The 22,491-nt window shown below is 41.5% G+C and overlaps 1 protein-coding gene across 1 annotated transcript in view; it reads right to left on the bottom strand.

Annotated features, from left to right (window-relative positions):
• Window positions 1-22,491, bottom strand: part of ME1 (malic enzyme 1) — a 357,418-nt gene that overhangs the window by 98,748 nt on the left and 236,179 nt on the right. The window contains exon 7 of the mRNA XM_067560758.1: window positions 11,996-12,105. Within this exon, the coding sequence (XP_067416859.1) occupies window positions 11,996-12,105 (110 nt within the window). The remainder of the gene's footprint in view (window positions 1-11,995; window positions 12,106-22,491) is intronic.

Here is a 22,491-nt window from a genome sequence, read left to right as displayed (position 1 = left end):
GGCTAAAGCACAATTGGAGTTGCCGCTAGTAGGGGCCATGAAGAGTAAGAAGAAGGGTTTCTACAGGTATGTTAGCAACAAGAAGGTCAGGGAAAGTGTGGGCCCCATACTGAATGGAGGAGACACCTAGTGACAGATGATGTGGAAAAAGCTGAAGTACTCAATGTTTTTTTTGCCTCTGTCGTCACAGATAAGGTCAGCTCCCAGATTACTGCACAAGGAGCACAGAATGGGGAGGAGGTGAGCAGCCTTCAGTGGTGAAAGAACAGGTTCAGAACTATTTGGAAAAGCTGGACGTGCACAAGTCCATGGGTCCGGATGCAATGCATCCAAGCATGCTGAGGGAGTTGGCTGATGTAATTGCAGATCCATTGGCCATTATCTTTGAAAACTTGTAGTGACTGGGAGAGGTCCCGGATGATTGGCAAATATAGTGCCCACCTCCAAAAAAGGGAAGGAGGAGGATCCAGGGAACTACAGACTGGTCAGCCTCACCTCAGACCCTGGAAAAATCATGGAGCAGGTCCTCAAGGAGTCCATTTTGAGGCACATGGAAGAGAGGAAGGTGATTGGGAACAGTCAGCATGGATTTACCAAGGGCGAATCATGTCTGACCAACAGAGCCGTCCCTAGGGTATGGTGAATTGGGGCAACTGCCCTGGGCACTTTAGGTGGCCCTGCCAGTGGCGTACCGAGGGGGAGGGGAAGTGGGAGAGGGCCATTCCCCCAGCACCAGTCTGGGAGGGAGGAACACTGGCTGGGCCCTCAGAGGAGGAGCCGTCCACCACTGTCGCATGTGGCCAGGGGTTGCTGGGCTTTACCGGCAGCCATGCTGAACCCAGTCTGGCGGTGGCTGAGAGCTCCTGCTGTGGGGGGAGCAAGCTGCTCCTGGTTCCTCCATCCCCACCAGGCAGCCAAAGGCAGGGCTCTGGGGCAGAGCTCATCACTCCCCACCCCCCTGCTGCTGGGCGACTCAGGGGCATCTGCCCTGTCACTCCCACTCCCCGCCGCACTCACTACCCTCACAGCGGGGGGGAGTGTGGTAAACAGGCCTGCTGAAATCCCTCTGCAGGGCGCTGCTGCTGTTGCCAACAGGGGGGAGGGAGCACAAATGTAAGTAGTGGCCCCCAGGCCCGCCCAGCTGAGGGGTTGCTCAGTGAGCATGTGCGGGGGGGGGGGGGGGAGGGAAGAGGCGCTGGGCCCAGCTGATTTGTCCTGGGCCCCGCACCCCTCAACGGATGGCCCTGCTGACCAACCTGACTGCCTTCTATGACGAGATGACTGACTCTATGGATGTGGGGAAAGCGGTGGATGTGATATATGTTGACTTTAGCAAAGCTTTTGATATGGTCTCCCACAGTATTCTTATCAGCAAGTTAAAGACATATGGGTTGGATGAATAGACTATAAGGTGGATAGGAAGCTGACTAGATCATCAGTGTTACCTGTCAGCTCTATGTTCTTGGGGAACCAGGGCACAGTACCCAGCCTGTCTGACTCACGAAGGACCTCCCCCACCCAACCTCTGCTTGAACGAGAACTGATCAGAAGACAGACTTTCAAAAAGGAATAAAAAGGCAGTGGGATACACACCTAAACCCCTACGGACAACGGTGACAGGATTAAGGTAACTCTCCTAGCCTCATCTACTCAAAGATGGAACAAGGAAACATCTCTATTAGCATACCTAATGGAGAGCCAAGCTTCAAGGCAGGGAGCATACTGAACTCTGGGATCAGCAAAGCATGGCATGATGGGAAATCTCTGCTCCACCTATTAATGAACCCACACCTGCACACACCCAGCTCAGCAGTTATCAGACCAGTTCTAGCCTTTATTGATATCCAAAACACTGAATCTGCCTGATTGCATTGTGAGCTTCCTGGAAGGAACACTGCCCATAGCCAGGAATGATCAGTTCCTATTGTCCAGCCTAAACAAAACAACTCTGGTATACAACCTTGAGTCATCGTTTACCCAACAAACCTAGTGTTCTCCCTTGAACTACTGTTTCTTCCCTACAAAAACCCTTACCCAAGGTCAAACCTCTGTTCTGCTGCCTGAATCCAAAAGCTGCGTCAGTTCCACTGGGACTTCACCTTTTCTTGACAGATCATGTTGGGAGCTCTGCCTGTCAAGCACTCTGGACCCTAAGCTGAACAGCCGTTTTTCTGTAAAATGATAATGACCTAGTTCTATTAGAGTAGCCAGCTCACTATCATTCTTTGTTGTTGGCAATAACTGTCATCACTGGTCTTCAGCAGTTTGCCTTATTGTTCTTCATGAAAGGGAGAAAAAATGTCAGCATGAATAGCAGATTTGTTTAACTGGAACTGCTGAAACTAATGAATGACCTTAAACTTTACCATGCACATCAGCTGCCATTTCTGGAAAAACAATCAAAACACAATCTGCACCAGGCAAGTGCCGAAGCATAAGACAATCTTATAAATATTCCAGAATATGAGCAGAACTTTATTGCAATTTTCTACCATCACAAAGACTATGGAAAAATAAACTCTGAAAGTTTTGACAACAGAATATGGCATCTTACAGGGGAATTGTAAGCAGTTGTGAAAGTTAACATGCTGAAACAGAGTTTTCTAGCACAGAAGACAAAACACTTATTACACCTAAATTCTAATCCACTCACGGGTGTGAAATTTGGAAGCAAACCCTAGTTTATTGAGTTTGTATTCTGCCCAAGTTTCTGTTGCAGTTCCTGTTACTGATAGCAACAGCAGCACTGAGCCAAAAGCGTGTTAGCATACTACTTCTTATTATTATTATGTGTTTTATATCAGAGCCCAAGGTTTGCAATCACAGATTGAGACCCTGTTGTTTTAGGCACTGTGGAAATGCTTACTAAAAAGACAGTCCTTGCCCCAGAGCATTATAATCTAGGTTAAAACAAAATACAACAGGAGGGTGAAACAAACAAAGTGGAGGATGTTAGGTTTATTTTTATTGATTTAATTTCATTTTGACTTAGAAGAAATTAAAAAATGCCCATGGCTCTGAGTGATCTCCCAACTATTTACAATTACAAAAATATAATACTTTACAAGCAGCTCACACTTCTGTCAAGCAGCAACACATAAATAAATATTAGCACCTTCATACATTGGCCTGTAACTCATTCCCTCTAGTTCTCCTTAAAGGCCAAGTAAAGCAAAAGAGCTGTGCAGTATACCCTGAAAGTCAACAAATCTGGACTATTTTGGACCGGAGGATTTAGGATGAGGTAAAGGTAAAGCAAATACAGTTCATCACAATGAGTATTAGGCACATCTAACACTCCCTCTTCTTTCCATCTACAGGGTGAAGAAGGCATAGGAGACAGAAAAGAGTCCTCTTTCCTCTTTTAGTCCCCAGTGAGGAAAAAGGGAGAGCATGATCTTGGGGCTGGAAGAAACAGTTCAATCCCTGAGTGGAAGGGACGAAGGAGGGAAGTCCAGTGCCTAAGGGTCATTTAGAAGGGAGCCTCACATGAGAAGTCCACCCCCAGCTTCCTAAGAGGCCCCCTCAAGACTACCACACACATCAAAAAACAAGACCCTCCCCTCCACTAGACTCTGGCTACACACACTTTATGAATATTCTAGGGGCAACTTGGTGGCTTTTATCTCCCCCTTCCTTAGCAACATCTTCAACTATGGGTCCACTCCCTCAACTTCCATCTTGAGTGGGGGAGGTAGCCCTGGATTCCAATCCAAAGGAAAGAGGAATTTTCAAGGAAGGTGTCCCCTGTTCCTCCTCCATCCTGCCGCTGCATATGCCTGGTTCATGCTGAGTGGGTGGGATGGCTGCATGACCTTACATAAGCTTAGTCCAGTGAAAACCCACTTATCAACCCCAGATGTAAAGAAGCCTGCTTATTAGAAGAGGGTTTTTAGGACTATGTCCATAAAAGGCTATGTCGCTGCTCTTTCCCTCTTGTGAACTGGATTCCTGACAGATGGGAAAGGAGCAAGTGACCCTTCACTTTAAGAGTCCTTTTTCCTGTTGAACTTAGAATAAGACTTTCCTAGATGGAATTTTGCAAATATAGGCTTGAAAAAAGTTTATGACAAAGTCCATTCCATGCCCATTGTGGTACTCTGGTGGCCCAAACGGGTGGGGATCTTTTAGTCCAGTATAGAAACTGAGCCCTCTTAACAAATTAACTATTTTCCATGAAATTAAGTTCCTTTAAAAGGTCAATTTATAGATGTGAACTTGACTATGGTTTGGGATTTGTTAAACTGACTCAGTTAGACATAGATTCCTTCTATGAAGCATTCCTCTAAATGAGCTCAGCCTTGGTTAGAAATCTGAATCTAGAGCTTTCTTGGTTCTGCCTGCTTTGTCTGACAAAAATTGATGTCCTTGGAAACAGTGACATAACTCCTGATATAATTTATAGCGGTGAAGAGTTTCCTCCTTAGAAGATGGTGCTCTCACATCTATCTGGTGAACACTGAATAGGTATCTGAGATAGCAAAGATAACTTTGGTGAAGAAACCTACCCATTTAGTGAGAAAACACACATACACAGAATAAATAGAAGATAATTAAAATTTTCTATCATATGAATATACAAAGTCAAGGATTGTAATACAGTCGGGGTAAAGGAGTTACCAGAAAAAGTACATATTCTGTGATACATTTACCACTGAACCATGCTAATTGATAGACAACATCTACATGGTGGCCCAGCACTATAACTGCTGTTCTAGTAACCCCGATGGTATCTCTCTTTAATTTGGGTCATTTTTGCAAAGATCTCCTACTTCATCTTGATCCATTCTTTTTTGTGGAATGTTATTAGTGATGTTTTCCATATGATACAAGGATGTATTGACCATTTGGTATCAGGTGTTGGGCCAGTACATATTCTATAATTTGTACATGCCTTGCTCAAAGACTATGCAAATTCATGTTTTCAATTGGAATATTTCAACTTTTTCAAAAATAAAAACAAAATAAATATAGAAATCTTCTATCCATTTGGTTTCAGGAGCTGGACTTTCCAGATGCAATATGGCAATGATAGAAAGCTAATTTAGAGTTTCCACATTTCTAGTGTAAAAAGGATTAAAATGACAAGCATTTATTATGATAAAAGAAGGAATTCTGATTTGAAAACTGAACTCATTTAGGTCTGACATGTCCTCAAGAGCTGTTAATACATTTTTGGATAATGCTTACTTAATAATAATAATTACTCAGTTTACAAACCTATGCTAAATTTTTTTTACCCATTGTACAGATAACATAATACCCTCATATAATAATTGGAAATTATGCATGCTCTATATTATGTTTAATCAGACCTTTTCATAATTAATTTGAATGGCATATCTGTTAAAAACAAAGGATGTTTCCTCAGAGCAAGATAATATAGAAATTATTTCCATGTATAGGTTATACTGGTTATAGAATTTTTGTTTGCATTAAAATATAGGTTCTGTGCCCATAGTGATGGGAAAAGTATTACATTTGTGGGCATAATGGAATAAACACAGTTACAACTGTATTTAGGAAACAAATAGTGTACGTAGTTCTCCATACCCACAGATTTGTCATTTCCAGTGTGAAACAATAACTTATTCAAAAATACAGAAAAACTGTTTTGACAGAATGGGTGGCCTAATTAATTGGCAATGGGATACAGATGCTTTCACCATCAATTCAAACCCAGACCAGTCAGCTGTGACTATAAGTAGCTACCGTATGATGGCTGTTTGGAGACCTGTGTAAAATGAGTTAGTGGTCTTATATCAGTTCTTACTAGGCAGTCTCCACATCTCAGGAACTACCAGCACAATTAACACTAATTAGCACCCTTGTTAGTGGTTTCACCAGACATGCCAAAGAGGTAACAAGCATGGAAACTGAGCTACTCTCTGAACATTAGAAGTAGTCATTGTAGGTCAGGATTGATATATGTTGGTAGGGTAGCACAAGGAAATTTGCATTGTTGCTGCCCATACTACATCTGTTCTGAAAGAAAATAAAACATCTTTTTCTAGGACTATCAATCCCGCATATTTTAGAAAGTCTTAAAAAAAAAAGGACCACAGAGTTTACCTTGAACACAGTATCAAAGACATCTTTCAAATGTGAGGAAATGAGGAAAATTAGCAACTCATAGAACTACATAAAAATTACATTAAAAGAAGGTGATGGTTGTGAAGTCAAACACTGAAAACTTAGAAACTGGAAATGTCAGAAATAAGGTTGCCCATGAAACCTTAATTCAGCTCCTTAATGCAAATGCATAATGCTAGTCTTTTTTCCAAAGCTCCTCCACCTCATTCAGTGCATAGAGTGGAGGATATCACATTTTTATGCCCAATTTGAAACATCTTAAAGGGACCTGATTTTCAAAAGTACTGAGCCCCCCACACTCTGAAAATCAGGCCTTTTTAGGGTGTCTCAAGATGGGCACTCAAAAATTGAGAAACTTAAATTCTGACCAATTGTAAGAATAGTTGCTAAACATCTGAGCACTTCAAGATCCCTGACTGCTCTTTAGTTTGGCTACTTTCACACTTAGTGCCCCCTTCTACTGAGTCATCAAAGGTCAATTAGAAGTTCTTCTCTAATTCCTACCTTGTAAAACAGTTCTCTGGACAGTTAATTAACAATCTATCCTTTCCAGATATCAAATGAATTTCAATCTGTATATTTCTAATAAAATAAAATAGGGAAATTTATCCATGCTTACCTGAAAATTTTCTTTCTTTGAGTAATAAGGTTCACAGATCCATTATAATGGGTACTTCAAGAGTTCTTGCAGGCAAACCAGAGTTATCAGTCATTGGCAGCAGGGGAATACCCAGCTTCCTGAAATTCTCTCCAATTGAGAGAACTTTCAGAGTCAGGTTAGTTCAAATCTACTTTCCAAAATTATATGCTATTTTAGATAAACGTTGAGGAAAAAATCAACAATTTCTCCCTCTGCACAGGGAGAAATTTCACCTAATTTCAAGAAATCAAAATATTGGGATAACAATTTCTACCTGTATTCTAGACGATCCATTAGTCTATAGAGTGCATCAGATCTGTGGACCTTATTACTCACAGAAAGCAAATTTTTTGGAAGCATAGGATAATTTTTCCTATTTTTCTTTGTACTAAGGTCCACAGATCTGTTAAATGGGATTTTTGTAGCAGTGGTCCTCCAGGGTCATCCTTTAAATATGTACATCCTAAACAAGGTTGATTATATATAAATATCTCCTCCATATTCACCTGGGCACTAATGTGTGGAGAAGACTTAGGGAATGAATGCTATGACAGTTGGGAGGACTATCTGTCTGAATTAAAAGTACTATACTGATTCTTATTAGACAAAGCTCCCGACTTCAAATTTAAAAAAACCTCATCTGATTGGAGAGAGCAGTCATCAGGAATCCTATCCTAATGAATAGGAAGTATAACAATACCTCCCGCAGAGGGTTCAGGCTGAGTAGTGGTGTAAGGAACAGAATGAGATCCCAAGGTTTTGCTCTATCTATGACCTTAAAGAGTTAGAATAAGGTTGATGCCCTAAATATGCATTTAACATTGAGAATTATACAAAACTTCCTTCTCTTGAACAAGTTGAGAACATTATACTACAGAAACCTGATCTTTTGGCTTGGACACTCTTATACACCCACAGTATAGATTTCTTGAGGGAACTCAAGGCCACGGCTATGTCTACACTGACGGCGGCAAAGTTGCTGCTGTCAGATCAACATATCTGGATCGACTGAGCAGTCAGTGAAGACCTGCTCAGTCAATCCAGAAGTTGACACTATTAATCCACCCCTGCAAGTGGCGTAGCACTGCGTCGACGGGAATGCAGTGAAGATGGCGTGCAGAAGAGAAGCACAGCAGTCAACGGGAATTATGCAAGTTTTCTGCGTAGTTTGCATAACTCCCGTTGACTGCCGCTGAATCGCCAGGGTAAATGTAGACGAAGCCTATGTCTGTTTCACTGATTTAACATGATAGTTAAACTACGGACTTAGTACCATCAGTAGAATGAATTCTATTTTCTGACTTCTCTTTTGGGGGTCAAATATTCATTTAAAACTTGTTGGGTCCCAAATAACAGACCTCTTCTATAAAATAGAGACATCCAAAGATCCACTACTAGATTAATAAGGCATGAGAGCCACAGCCTCTACACCACAAACACATAAGAGTATCACTGCCACTGTCTCATTCCTATCTTTTATCTGATAGTATTTTCCTGGCGCTCAATGGAAAAGGTGGGAAGACATATAGCAAGGACCTTGCCAGCTTTACAAGATGTCATTCACCATCTCACATCCCAGATCCTGACATATACAGAGGCTGCAGGACACTTTATTTACTGTGTACAGATACCAGGAGGTCAATCACCAGCGCACCAAACTGACTTAATGATGAATAAAATATTTCTAGATGCAGAAACCACTCTGTTAATCAGATCTCTTCCATGTAAGTCTTGGTGTTCTTTTCCCTTTTTGGTGGGCAGGGCACATAGAGATGCTCTACCAAGGACAAGAGAATGTTTTTCTGGAATAGGGCTCATTAGGTTCTTGACTATTATTAAGAAAACTCTATCAGACCTTGAGTGTCATGATCAGAACAGTCTGTTATCCATTGAAGGAACAGCAGTATTATGAGATATCAATGAATAGTGGTGATCCAGCTGGTAGATGCAGTGCTCTATCTGGTACCCATTCCCTAAACTGAATGGGGTAGATACCTTAAAATAATCGCATTCTCTGCATTCACCAGTTGTGGGAGCAGAGAATATACAACTGGAGCTAGATCTCTGCCAATAGATGAGATTGGGTGAGAAGCAGAGGAGATACCTGGAATTCCTGGATAGGTATCATATGTGCTGGATCACTGCAGTAAGTCTGTGTATGAGATCAGAATTACTAATAGACTCCAATAAGAACTGGATTTGTGTTTCTGTGACACCGCTTTTTTCATTATGACTATCTTGATCTTCTGTTAGCATTCTTCTGAGATGAGATCTTGCACCTGATAGTATTCATTCTTCTCTCTGTACAGATCCCAGATCAGAAAAATTGTCCAGAAAAAGATAAATAAATTTGCTTCTTCCTTAAAGTTAATATTATTACCATGATCCTGGAGAGGGACCCTAGGAGCATATGTAAGATCAAATAGTCAAAGCTGGGAAAAGAAAAAGGCTGCCATCCATCTGCAAAACATAACAATTGTCTGAGGGAGGCAAAATGGGAATATTTTGCAGACAAGCCTCCATTAGGAACTTATTTAGATGTTTCAAACTGTGCTGTTTGTCCCCTGATTCTGTAATGCTAGAAATAGGATGGGGAGTAGGTTGCAATGGTCCAATCTGAAGTAGATGATGGATGATCTCATTCTTGCTGTGAACTTTCCATGGGTTACTGACACTGCAAATGTGACAAAGCTGTACCTGAAATTCTTTCACAGCCCCATAGGGTACCTCTTCTAGTCAATGTCCAGTGAGCGCATTTGATCAAAACTATAGGTAGACCTTTTGATCCCAAAATGAGAGAGCCTGGTACTAACTGGGGGAGGGGGGGTGTCACTCCAAACAGTGCTGATTGGGAGATGAGCAGATAGCTTTGAGGTAATAAAGAGATTCTATCACCCCTGCACTTGTTCTAGCTACCATTTGCAAAGAAGTATTCTCTCCAGTCGTGCTTCAGGACAGCTTTAACTTGCCATATCATTTGTATTCCTTTCCACAGTTTTCGTATTGCAAGTCAATTTTTCTGATGACTATAAATAGCCTCAATTTTCCATAAAGTTTCCCACTGTATCACTAAGATAGCTAGGAACTGATTTGTCTGAGCATCTGATCCCAAGGACTAAAGCCCTATATACCTGCATGAATCCCACTTTTTATTTTTCTTTCTAGGGAGAAGACCTTTAGTCCATGCAATTTTTAGGTTGAGAAGAACCATGTGAAATGCAGTGGAGAAGGTGGAGGAATGGTTAATGTAGGCCTGAGAGGCGAGTTAGCACACCTACATGCACCTAGAGGATGGGCCAGGGCCAATTAAAGATGAGTCCCAGCTAGGGGAGGAGTCGAGTTGTTTCTATAAAGTGAAGAAACCCGGAACAGAAGTGGGATGCAGGGACAGAGGGGAAGAACTGTAATAGAGTACAGTAGGGGTAGTAGAGCAGGGGTTCTCAACCTTTTTCTTTCTGAGCCCCCTGCCAACATACTATAAAAACTCCAGGGCCCAGTGGAGGGATGTGAGGGGAACTTGGGGCTCCTGGCTTCAGCTGCTGTGTGTGGAGGGGGGCAAAGGGGCTTCAGCTGCAGAGGAGGGGGCTTGAGGCTCCAGACTTCAGCCATGGGGCGGGGCTTGGGGCTTCTGCCCCACAGGGGCACCAGGGCTCCAAGCTTTAGACCGGCGTTGGCATTGGAGCTCCGGGCTTCAGCCTCGCAGAGGATGTAGGGGCTCAGGGCTTTAGCCCAGTACAGGCAACCTCTCCAAACCTGCTTTGCTGTTTTCCTGCCTGGGGATGAGGTAATCCCACCTGGACTGGGTTGTGAGGGAAACAGCATTCTGTCTACAGAGCCATATGAGGACCCCAATGAGACTCTTGAGGGAGCCGGTGACACAGACCTTTCCTTTTGTCTCTGGCCTTTCTTGGCCAAACTCTGTGCCTGAATCCTGCAGGGGCACCAGAGGCTACAAATGCCTCAGAAGAGGAAGCCAAGCTGAGGGGACAATCTCCGCAAAAATCAAATGCAGCCATGGAACATGGCTGGAAATAAGACACATTATTGTCATACTGTTAGTCTAAAAATCTGAAATAAAGTTTAGATTTCTCATCAGAAACTCGCTGCAGCAGGGAGGCCTGGATAAGCCATCAGCTGTTGTGGAGGCATAAAAAAATGGAAGGAACTTCAGGACATTCCCATGCTGCATGTGACTGAGGTCTGGATCTGCCCCTAAGTTGCAAGCAGGCTGAAGTACCTTCAGTAATGGATCTGTAGACCTTAGCACAAAGAAGAACTGAAGTTAAATTGAAAGAGAAGTTATATCATGCAGCCTTAACTTTTACAAAGTTAATTAAATGAATGTCTAGAATTAGATGGAGTGTAGGATATAAATTAAAAGGGGAAATGAGAGGAATAAAAATAAGTCACTGGAAATACACCTGGCGTACATATCCCCAGTACTTAAACTGGTCTTAAAAAGGTATGTATGGGGGTCTATGATCATCATGACCATATGTGCATGTCCACCTGCCCAGCAATTAATTCTGCCCCTCAATCCCCAAACTGATCTTGTTCCCTCCACTCCCCCATCAACTCTGCCTCCATATCTATTCTGCTCCCTACAGAACCATCAATTCTTCTCTCTAACCCATCAATTCTGCCCCCTCTACCCCACATCAGCTCTGCTCCCCCCCAGCAGCTCCTGGGCTTCTTCACAGCCTCTCCCAGACCTGGGGGAGTGGCTGCAGTGGGGTCCACCTCCTCCTTCCCAGGCTGTGTGTTGCAGGGAGCAGGGAACAGAGCAGACAAGAACTGTCCTGTTGCTCGTAGAAGGAGAAGAGGAAGAAGGAGGGAGCAAAGCCACCAAATTGCTGGGTTCTTTCCACTCCTTCCTCCTCCCTACCTTCCTCTGAGAATGGTATCAGCTGCTGAGGGGAGGGCACAGAGTTCTGCCTGCTTGCTGCAGCAGCCCGGATCAACTGCTCTTCTCCAGGAGGCAGGCTAGTGAGGAAAATAGCCAATGAGAGGGGATTTTGCCCCAGGCACTGTAAAACTGTTCTTCAGTGACCCAACAAACGTTTTAGAAATTTAATTTCCTGAGTTTGCAGCCTGTTACATTTCAAGCACTTCATATGCCTAGACATGCATGGCTCTTAGTGAATATTCTCAGGTATCATATGGAAATCTGGTCTTTTTGTCTCTTGTACAATAACTAAACTAACTGGAACTCTAATTTTTCCTAAGCACTCATAATAGAGCAGGAAGAACGTATTTTGTTACCTTGAATGTCATCATTGAAAGTGCAGTACTCGTTACGATACTTATTCAGGAGGCGGAATGCATTGGCATTAGCAAAATCTTCAAACTGAATAAGGCAATTCATGCCATACCTAGAAATACAAAAGAAATATAAATTTAAAATAGGAAACAATGCAATATTGCACATATAGAATTGTTAGCCCTTGAAGCCAAATTTTGCATAAGAGCATAATAAAAACTATACATAAAATTATGAGCTTCTGTTCTATATTGTATTGTTGTACTCATACACTTTACTTGGAAGGAAGATTTTGGACTATTCACATACCTTACTGCAGTGGTTCCCAACCTGTGGCCTGTGGGGGCTTTCAAAGTGGCCCGCAGCTCCCCTCCTGCTGGCTGCAGAAGGGAGCTGCTGCCTAAGGACCCAGGCAGAGCGCAAAGACTGGTGGAGGCTCCTTGCTGCAGCCAAGGGGATGGGAGATCAGCACTCCCCTCCTCCTGGCTGTAGCAGGGAGCACAGCAAAGTGCTCCGCCTAGGTCCATAGGTGCTGGGGTTCCTGCTAGAGCCAGAGGGAGGGGAGATCAGCGCTCTTCTCCCCCGCCTCCAGCAGAGAGCAAAGCACTCTGCTGGGATCCCTAGGTGCTGGGGTCCCTGCTGGAGCCATAGGAAGAGGAGCACTGATTTTCCATCCCCCTGGCTGCAGAAGGGAGCTACTGCCTAGGGACCCAGGTGGAGTGCACAGGGCTATAGGACGTGTGCGGTTTCCCTGCTGCAGCCAGGAAGACAGGAGATCAGCGAGGAGGCAGCCTCCTCGCTGAACTCCTTCCATCTGGCGGCAGTGGGGGGAGGCGGGGGGGGAAAGAAGGGGGCCTCCTGGTGGAGACTGGTGGCCTTTCAGATTTGTAAAAATGATATCTGTGGCCCTTGAACCAAAAAGGTTGGGAACCACTGCCTTACAGGGTTCTAAATTAATTAACTGTTCAGGAAAAAAAAGGCCTCAATTCCCGACATCCCAACAGAAACCTTTATGGAATTTTCAGCAGTAGTCAAATAAAGGAAATAAAAATAGGACTCAGAAGCAATGGGATGGAATGTAAATCAGTGAGATGCCTCTGGAATATTGTACTCAGTTCTGTTATCCTGTCTCAAAGAGAAATGAGCAGATGTAGAGGGAGTTCAGACAAAGGTGACAAAAATTATTAGAAACACTTTAAAAATATTATGGAGGCATTGGCCATGGCTCTATAGTTAAAGTTGAGTTTCATTTTGCACTTAAAGCAGGGATTTAACCTCTTTGGTATGTATGAAAAATACAGCATATTTAACTCAAAGTTGCAGTATCTACTGTTTGAGTGTACAAAGAATTTACAGAAAATTAACAATTAATAATTAATTAATTAGATTACTTAGATTGTGTTAAAATTAATTAAAATGCATCATTTCAGGAATTTAACATCTTTTCACTCTTTTCTTTCTCATGATTGATCTTAAGAATGGATTGACGCAGACTCTTCAAGCGTTCCATCTAGTTAAAATTAATTTAAATCTTCTGCATAGGCTGTATTTGAAGAAATGAGGATGTAATTAAACTAAATTATTAATGACTGCTGAATCTACTTGATATGATTATATAGGGCAGTTCAATAGCTCGGGTAATTCTAAAATTGGGCCACTGTGATATCAGAGGTAACTCAACCAATTACCGTGTCAATTCTAATAGCTGTAATGAATCAATATAAGGTGTCAAGATGGTAGATTACTTGGCTCAACTGTCACTGTTCTCTAAAGGTTTTGTGCTTGCATGCCAGTGTGAGCAGTAGTTCTTGCAAGACTCTTAATGGCATTGATACTGTGGCTCCATTGCGCACCAAAGCAGCACTGCCAAGGAGCGCAGCGGGAGCCTTTTAAAAGTGCAGAAACATTGAGCTCTCCAATCCCCCTTTTCACATAGCACCAATCTCTGTAATAGCCCTCTAATTCAATAAATCAATTACATATTAAGGGCCAGATTAACCAGTGTACATTAGCTGTTTTGTGCTGGTCTGGTGTACTGATGATGGTATACTTTTGCCCTTAAAAGGTCTTTTTGTTTTTTAAAGCAATTTTAACAATGATACAACTTATCTTCAAATCATTAGAAATACTGCATGGTAACATTCTCTTTGGATTTCTTGTTTAGGGATCATGTGTGATATTTTTAATAATTTTTTAAAAACCAATAAAATTCCCCAACAAAACACCACCAACCAAAACAAAACAAAAACCATTTACAACAAACAACCCCCCCAAATTAAAATGGAATTAAGGCTGAGAGTACAATCAATAACTTAAGTGTAAAAAAACCCCACCATTGGAATATTGTAGTTATCCCAAAATAAACAGCTATGAACATAAGATTTTCAGACATAAGGCTAACATTAACCACCCCTCTCCAACCCTCCACCCCCTGCAAAAAAAAAAAAAAAAAAAAAGCCCTCAAGGTATTGAGGTAATGACAAGAGGGGGAAAGTATGACAAAAATCTGTCTTTAAAATCAGTTTAATCTAACCTGGGATCACACGCTCTAAAATGTCTTAATCATAATCATATGATTATTGCACGGCATCACTACCATATCACAATTTACACTGAACAACAGCGAGGCAAGATCTTAGATCTCCCTTTTGACCAGCACATTCCCCCAACTGCCTGAGCTAAAGGAGAATCTTTTTTAGCTGTTAGCAATATGGACCCAAGATATACAGTTGAGCAGTTCTGATTCCATCCAGAAGAAGGAAGTGGTGTACACACACTCAAACACACACACACACACACACACTAGCTTGTTCGTTACAATAATTATCTCTCTAAGGTGTATGTTAGCGTAATTTTCCTTTACAACTTAAGTGTATTAGGAAAACTATATTGAGCAAAACCATAAGATAAAAACAAAAGCAAAGAATTGTTGTGACCATATTTATTTCTCTATAGAAATCACATATTTACAGCCACATTACAATTACCCAGAGCTGAGGGGACTCCACTGACTATAATCCCTCCTGGAAATATATCCTCAGGTTTTATGGGAAAAGCTGGATCTATTTGACACATTAGTTAGAGGCAATGTTTAAAAGGGAAATCTGTTGGTCAGTAATTCAGTACAGTAAATCATGACTGAATCCAAATGAGAAAAGAAACTGGAGCTGCCTTTCAATAATAAATGTAAATTTGTAACTCGATTTACTATCTGATTTGAATTTCTATGATTCCCATGAGGAGTCAAGGGGTTAACAGTTGGATGATAACCTGAGGCTAATAAGCTTAACCCTTTGGAATCCTGGAACCAGTTTACAAAAGTTATTTGATGTTATTAAGCAGAAGTCTATATGACATTATTTTACTACATATAATAGTCCTCTCTCTTATTTGCAGTTTTTTATGTCTCTCCCCCTTTCTCAGCCCACTTTATTTTAGGTATTTATAAAAAATTCCATGAATTATGTTAAATGAGTCCTGCTATAGAAAGCATCCAATATATACTTGGAGCTCTAGCAGTTATAATCCTTAGATCTGGGCTAGGGATTATAGATAGCTAAATTCAATTAAACAAAATAGAAAAGGCAGACCTGATTTAGATGTAGCACTCACGTTTTAAAGTGTCTCTCCCCTCTGAGAATCTTGGCATTGTGGGTGGCAAAATTTCTTGGCAGAATTCTTAGTGATTACTGAATTAAATAATCATTTAGTTATTATTACCACCACTTTTCTGAGCATCAGAAAAGATTATTGAAGGCATAGATTTGTCAAACTGTTTTTAAAGAGGGATTCAGAAAAAAAACACGAGTAATTAAATCCTGTTTCCTAGAAAAAAAGGGCATTTCTCAGGACTCTACTTTATTCCATATATTTTAAGGCCAAAAGGGATGATTAGAACATCTAGTTTGACCTTCTGTATAACACAGGCCAAATAATTTCACCTAGTTACCCCTGAATTGATATGTTTCTGAATTTCTTTTTAATCTGTTTACATGATGCTCCTGGAGGAATATTTTATCTCTATTCAAAGTGCCAGCATCTTTTAAATAGCCATTAAGATTTTGTGGCTAGAATATCTGAGAGAGAAGTTAAATGAGCTGATTCTGATGCTGTGTATTCTGGAAAAATTGTAAAGAAGTAAAAAAAAAAAAAGGCATTACAATTAAATACTTAAATTTTTTTTGTATTTGAATTTATTATTAATTACTTCTCTACTGTGTTAGGTGTGCATGGTGCTTTAGAATAAAAAATAAAATACTGCACTGAGCTGCTTCTTACAATCAAAGTTAAACTTGCTATTGTTACCTGGGGTTATCTAAACCCAAAGCTATGGTAACTAATCTGTTTTCCAGGCGGTAGCAGGACATAAATCAATGGGGACACAGCACCTCCGTCTGATAAATGATTGGTACACACAAGAGTGTTTCTACTCAAAAATCTTTACTTTTATTGAGTACAAAGAACACATCAAAACTAGCAATAGTCTAGAAAAACTCTAATAATAGTTACCCAAAGTCTGAGTTGGTATCAAGTGGCAGCAGACTGCTGACTGGCCTTCCTCCTGACTGTCAGACCTCAAGCTCGTAGAAATCCTCTAAAAATAACTTCTTCTAGACTTCTCCAAAGTACACACACTTTATAGGTAACTCAAAACAAAGCATAACTCAAAGTAACCCATAATGGGCTGACCATTCCCCTAGCAACAGTGAAGAACTCATAATCTTTACTTAACAGCAAAGCAGCTCTAGCAAAAACAAACTTACAGACACAAGCACAGACAGCATGGTCAGCTATCCTTGTTAGTAACACTGCAGCTGTATAGCTGTTTTTGTCTGCCTAAGCAAGGCCAAATTTTTTCAAGCTGTGTGCTGTCCTCACTTCCAGCTTATAGTAGCTAAATGCACAAGATGACTGTGGGATATGTCAAGTTCAGTTCTCTCGTAACACTGTAGCACAGGAAGGGACAATACAAAAGGTAAAGGCAGTGTAAAGGGATAGTAATAAATGAGCGTATGACCCTGTGACATTCCCCTCTACAATCTGGACTGGTAAATCGCTATGTCACTCCAATCCCCCACTCCTGGAGCCTGTCTTACTCTGAAGCAGAAAATATTTGTTTCAGATAGAACTGAAAATGAAACTATTTGAAAATGTTCAGTGAATTGAAATGTCAAAAAAATTAAATTGTGTTGAAATGAAACACTTTGTTTTGACCCAACTTGAAACATTGTGTTTCAATTTCATGCATTTTGACAAAAGTAAAATGGAAGGGAGGACTAGATTAACATTAGGGTACTCACCTGGAATATGAAACCTAATTGATATGGAGAAGGGATCTGATCTTGCATCTTCCATATAACAGGTGAGTAGCCTAGCTACAGGGCTATGGGATATTCAGGTATGAGGCCTTCTCAGTCTCTCCTGCTGAAGCTATTCCACTTTGTATAAAATACTTAATCAGTGCAGCAGGGACTTGAACTTGGGTATTCCGCCTTCCAGGTGAGTACCCTGAACACCAGGATTTAGAGTCACTCTCAGTCTCTTTCCCTGGCCCAATGACTATCCATTGTCATCATGAATAGATGCCACTATGGATGACAATGTATAGCCTCCCCACTCCTAAGGCACTCACCTAGAAGTGGGGAGACCTAACATCAAACTGCTTCTCCATAACAGGCAAAGGGGGGAACAGAACCCAGTCTCCAATATCCCAGGTGAGTGCCATAACCACTGAGCTAATGCTTATAAAGGATCCACTTCTATTGCCACCTCCTCTTTCCCCTCCTCTGGTTGTGTGAAATTGAAATGAAATCTTTCAAGATGGCTTGAAACTAAATGTTTCATTTCAACATTACTGAAACATTTCCATTTTTGTTCAGTCAGAATTATTCGGTGAGTTTGACACAAATTCACAAATCGTTTTGGTCAACCCAAAACTGAATTTTTTGGCAAATAAACTCTTCGCCCCCCAAAAATTTACCCAGCTCTTGCCCTAAATACACAAAATTATACAAAGTAATAATCATCAGCTAGGGTCAGGAAGATGTTTGCCCCTGAGTGTATAATAGTCCATAATTGACCACATGGATTATGAACCCTTGTCTTCCTCTGGAGTATTTGGTGTCACTATTGGAGACAGGTAGTTGTGTTTGGTGACTAAGATTACCAGATTTCAGTGAGAGGGAGGCATTTTTATCTGAGCTTCCCTCTTTCTGCTGCCTGCCTGGCTCCTATCACTTTAGCAGCTGATCATCCCATATATGTTAATAAATTTATATTCACAACAGCCTGCTGAGATAAGGAAGTATTATTCTCATCTTTTCTGACACAGAAAATTCTGACACATTTATTGACTTACCCAAAGTCACAAAGGAAGTCTGAATCAGAGCCATAGTTGGACCCAAATCTCTTTGTTCATACCTAATACCTCAGCCACCAACCCTTCCTTTTTCTCCGGTTGTGTAGACAGAAAAGGGAGTTTCCACTCTGCACCAAATATGTGAGCTCCCCAGTGGTCCATGGCTTATAAAAGGGACTGGCCATTATGAAATTGTGCGGCTGCCAAGAGACTTAGTTTTTAATGTTACTCCTGTTTGTAACATAATTTAGGCCATAATTTTCTATCGAATTTATTCAGCTTTTCCAATTTATAAACCTTATAACCTGCTTATATTTCAGTGTCTGAGATATCAGTTCCAACCAGTTAAGTAACTATACTGACAATATTTTCCTATTCTGTGAAAGAATTCTATGGACTGTAAGTCACTGGCTCTCTATCCAGACCAAATACATAGAACAAGCATTTTCATAACATTGTGCTCTTAAAATGCTGACTGAAAAAAAAGGATCCCATAGGAGCTGTGAAAATCTGGGTATCATCTTGGATTCATTCTGTCCAAGAAATAAGACCCATGGTCATTTTTAGATCTTTGAAAAATTTCTGGACACAAATTAAAGTCATTTGGTCTTGCTGCCAGCCATTGTTTTGGATTATCTCCTGAAAGAACAATGGGTTGCTTTTTAGGCTTTTAGAGATTCATGTTCAATTCCAAGATCTTATTTGACTATTTCCTTTGTTCAAATGGGCCTTTGGAACTGGAAAAGCTTTTAAAGCTTCAGGTCAACAATTCCAAAGGAACAGCCTAACCAAAAGTGTAGCAACACTGAAACTCACTCCCACTTTTTGTGCATCAATCAACCACCCTCTCATCCAGAAACATCAACTCTGTGCCAAGACAAGATGTGAAAGCGATCCCATTCCTTCTCCCACAGGTTTTTAAGGTTGTTCCCACCATGCACACTGCCTCAAAACCAGTTTCTAAGCAAATTTGCCAACCTTCCCCATTCAACCCACAGTGTGTTCGTTTTTAAGATATTTAAAAAGATATTTTAAGATATTTCACTCTTTCCCCCCACCATTATATCTGAATCACCTCCATCCTTGGACCCTCACGCTATTTTTTAAAAGATGATGTGGGTTTTCGTCCCTCTCCCCACTTTTTTAAAAAAGCAAAACCTTCTTTAGAAAGCGTTTCCCCATTTTCACTTCCATTTTCCCAGAAGATCCAAAGGGAAGTGAAGAATTTTCTTCACTTTCTTCAAAAAAGAAATTGCATGTTGCACAGTATCAAGGGTGCTGTTCTGGGTGCATTCACTCCCAATCTGGCTCTTCTGAGTGTGGGAGCATCTGCATTGTATGTGTGCACTCTGATCCTGTGCATTTACATAGCACAGAGAGCTGCCTAAGGTGGCACTGGCAACCCCAGGCCATCTCCCAAAACCAGTACTACAGGCAGATAAATACAGGTGCTCATATACCACAGTGAAGGGCTAGTTAGAAATCTGAATAGATACATGTGTCTTCCCCTGCATCCATAAACAGCCCCCCTCTCCTCACTCATTTCCCTCCTTAAACAATTCACCTCTTCCACAAAGTCTTTCAGCAGCAATCCACCAAATATAAGAAAACAAATAACCACTCAGGAAAAGCCTTCTGCATTATCCCCAGACTCAACTTCCATCCACTGTATTACCTTTCTGAACTGTCTTACTGGTTCTAATTCAGGCTGTGGTCCTGGAAGCTGTTGCAACCAAGCAGGCCCTGTGGCCTGCATGGAATTCTATTGAAGTCACTGGGGCTCCACATTGGTGCAGGGGTCCACCACACAGACTAGCTTACAGAATCAAGGACTTAAACAGTAAGCTGGTGCCAGAGCATATTTTTATTTACATTTGAATAACAAAACAGAATGTGATAACACAGAATATTTTTTTCAGCACAAGCTTGGGTTCAGTACACTTAACGTAATAGTTAGAGGCCTGCAAATCGACAAATATCTGCTTTATATCTGCGGATCATTTTTGCAGATCACGGCTTCGATGTGGATACAAATGTTGTATCAACACAGAGCTCTGCAGCACACAATCACCCGAATGGAACAGCTGTCACCCAGTCCTCAGGCTTCAGGTTGGCTTGCTGAATCATGCAGCAGTAGGCTTCAATATGTGGCAATAGCCCACTGGGCATTCTGGGAGTGTAGTCCTCAGCTTGCTGAGACAGAGGAGGTAAACTACAATTCCCAGATGGGAGTGTGCTCCAGTACAGTGAGCCAAGCTCCAAAAGAGGTGTTTTTACTTTAAATTAGGCACTTTCCTGCTGCTCTCTCTCCTGGTCAGATATGCATGCTTTAGAGCCACCACAGCTGCGTACGGATATATGAGCCCCCACTGAGAGGGTGGCAAGGCACACGAGGGCCCAGGATGTAGCCTCCCTGCCTGAAGTGGGGAAGGAGATATGGCGGGGGCGGAGTAGGAGGTCTCTGGGAGAAGTGGGGGGCGATTGAGTGCTTGGCACAGCCCTGTGTCACTAGTGTGTGGTGACCAGTGGTGCTGTTAGTACAACCCTGCAAATCCATAGATTTCTACTTTATATATGTGCATATCCAAATTTTGCAGATCATGGATTGGATGCGGATACAATTTTTGTATCCGTGCAGGGCTCTAACAATAGCACTAGATGGGAGTAAGCAATTAAAACAAGTATTTCTTTAAAGTGAGTATACATAATTCTGGCCCACTACAATATTAATCTTTAAAAGTGTTTTCTATTTAACCAAGATATATTTCTAATATGCCGTACCCCTAAAGTTTCCATATTATGATATAAACTCTTGCCAAGACAGGGCAGGTGCTCTCAGACATCAATTTTCTTCCTCCTGGACCTCTCTGTAGATTCAGTCCTGTTAAACAAGAGATTCTGCTGTGTCACCTGAGAGGGTTGGTGGGGTTGAGGATAAAATGGTTTGAGTCCTTCCTCGAGGATGCACCCAATAAGCAGTGGTTGGAAACTACACCTCCACCACTAGACCTGTCACTTGTGAAGGATCATTTCTCTCTCCAGGCTTTTCACATCTACATGCAACCAGGAGGTGTACTAGTCAGATGATATGGATTCAATTGCTATCAATATGCATATTATACATAGCTCTATCTAACCTTCACCACATACAATCACTTCAAACTATCACCAAGATAGCTGATAGTTGGATGAGATCAGCTGTTGGATGAAGAACAGCTGGCTGATGCTGAATGCAAGCAAGACAGAGGTGATGCTGGTGAATATAGTAAAGTACTTCAAAGAACTTGCAGCCATGGTGCAGTGTCCATTAGTTGAAGATACACAACCATAATTGGTCAATACAGTCCATAGTCTAGGAGTACTCTTGGATTTCTCGCTGATACTGAGCTCTCACAGAGCAATATCTGCAAACAACACTTTTTACCATCTCTGCTTGGCTAGGAAACACCAAGTGTTTGGTGACCTGGCCTCAGTTATTCATGCCTTCAATCACCGCTCAGATGGACTACAGCAATGCAACATATCTGGACATGAAGACTTCAGTGCTTAAGAAATGCCAACTAGTTCAGAACAGTCCTCCTCAGCAACACAGGTTACTGCAAACATATCAAACCTATCCTCTGCTCTCTACACTAGCTTCCCATAGAATCTAGAATCAAGTTCAAGGTCTCAGTCCTTATCTTCAATGCGCTGCATGGCCTAGGCCCAGGATATCTAAATACTGTCTAAAGCTTTGGAATGAAGGGGTTGAGAACTGCGTTCCTCTGGCACAATGGAATTCTCAGCAATAAGAGTAAAGCTTGTCTGTACAGGAGACAGAATTTTCTCTAGGGGTGGTCTGAGACCATGGAACAAAATCCCCAAAAATGAAGGACCATCACAAACATCACCATCTTCTGCTCCAAATGCAAGATGCATTTATTTAACCTTGCCTTCTCTTACATAAACACACAGCAACAGGTATATATTTTTTAAAAACCACACCCTATCAAAACAAGACACTTCACACGGTTCTTTGTCTAGGGCCTGGATAAGAGAACAAACATGTGACGGATGTTTAGTCACATGGATCTAATGCATTACTGGAAGGCACTCATACTACATGATGAGTGCAGTATAAAAATGTTTATGGAATAAAAC

Source organism: Emydura macquarii, unplaced genomic scaffold (assembly GCF_026122565.2).
Source record: "Emydura macquarii macquarii isolate MOO-44397 ecotype Brisbane River unplaced genomic scaffold, CSIRO-AGI_Emac_v2 contig_2297, whole genome shotgun sequence".
NCBI lineage: Eukaryota > Metazoa > Chordata > Testudines > Chelidae > Emydura > Emydura macquarii.
The sequence above is the reverse complement of the archived record's forward strand: the minus strand, read 5'-3'. Positions and strand labels throughout refer to the sequence as shown.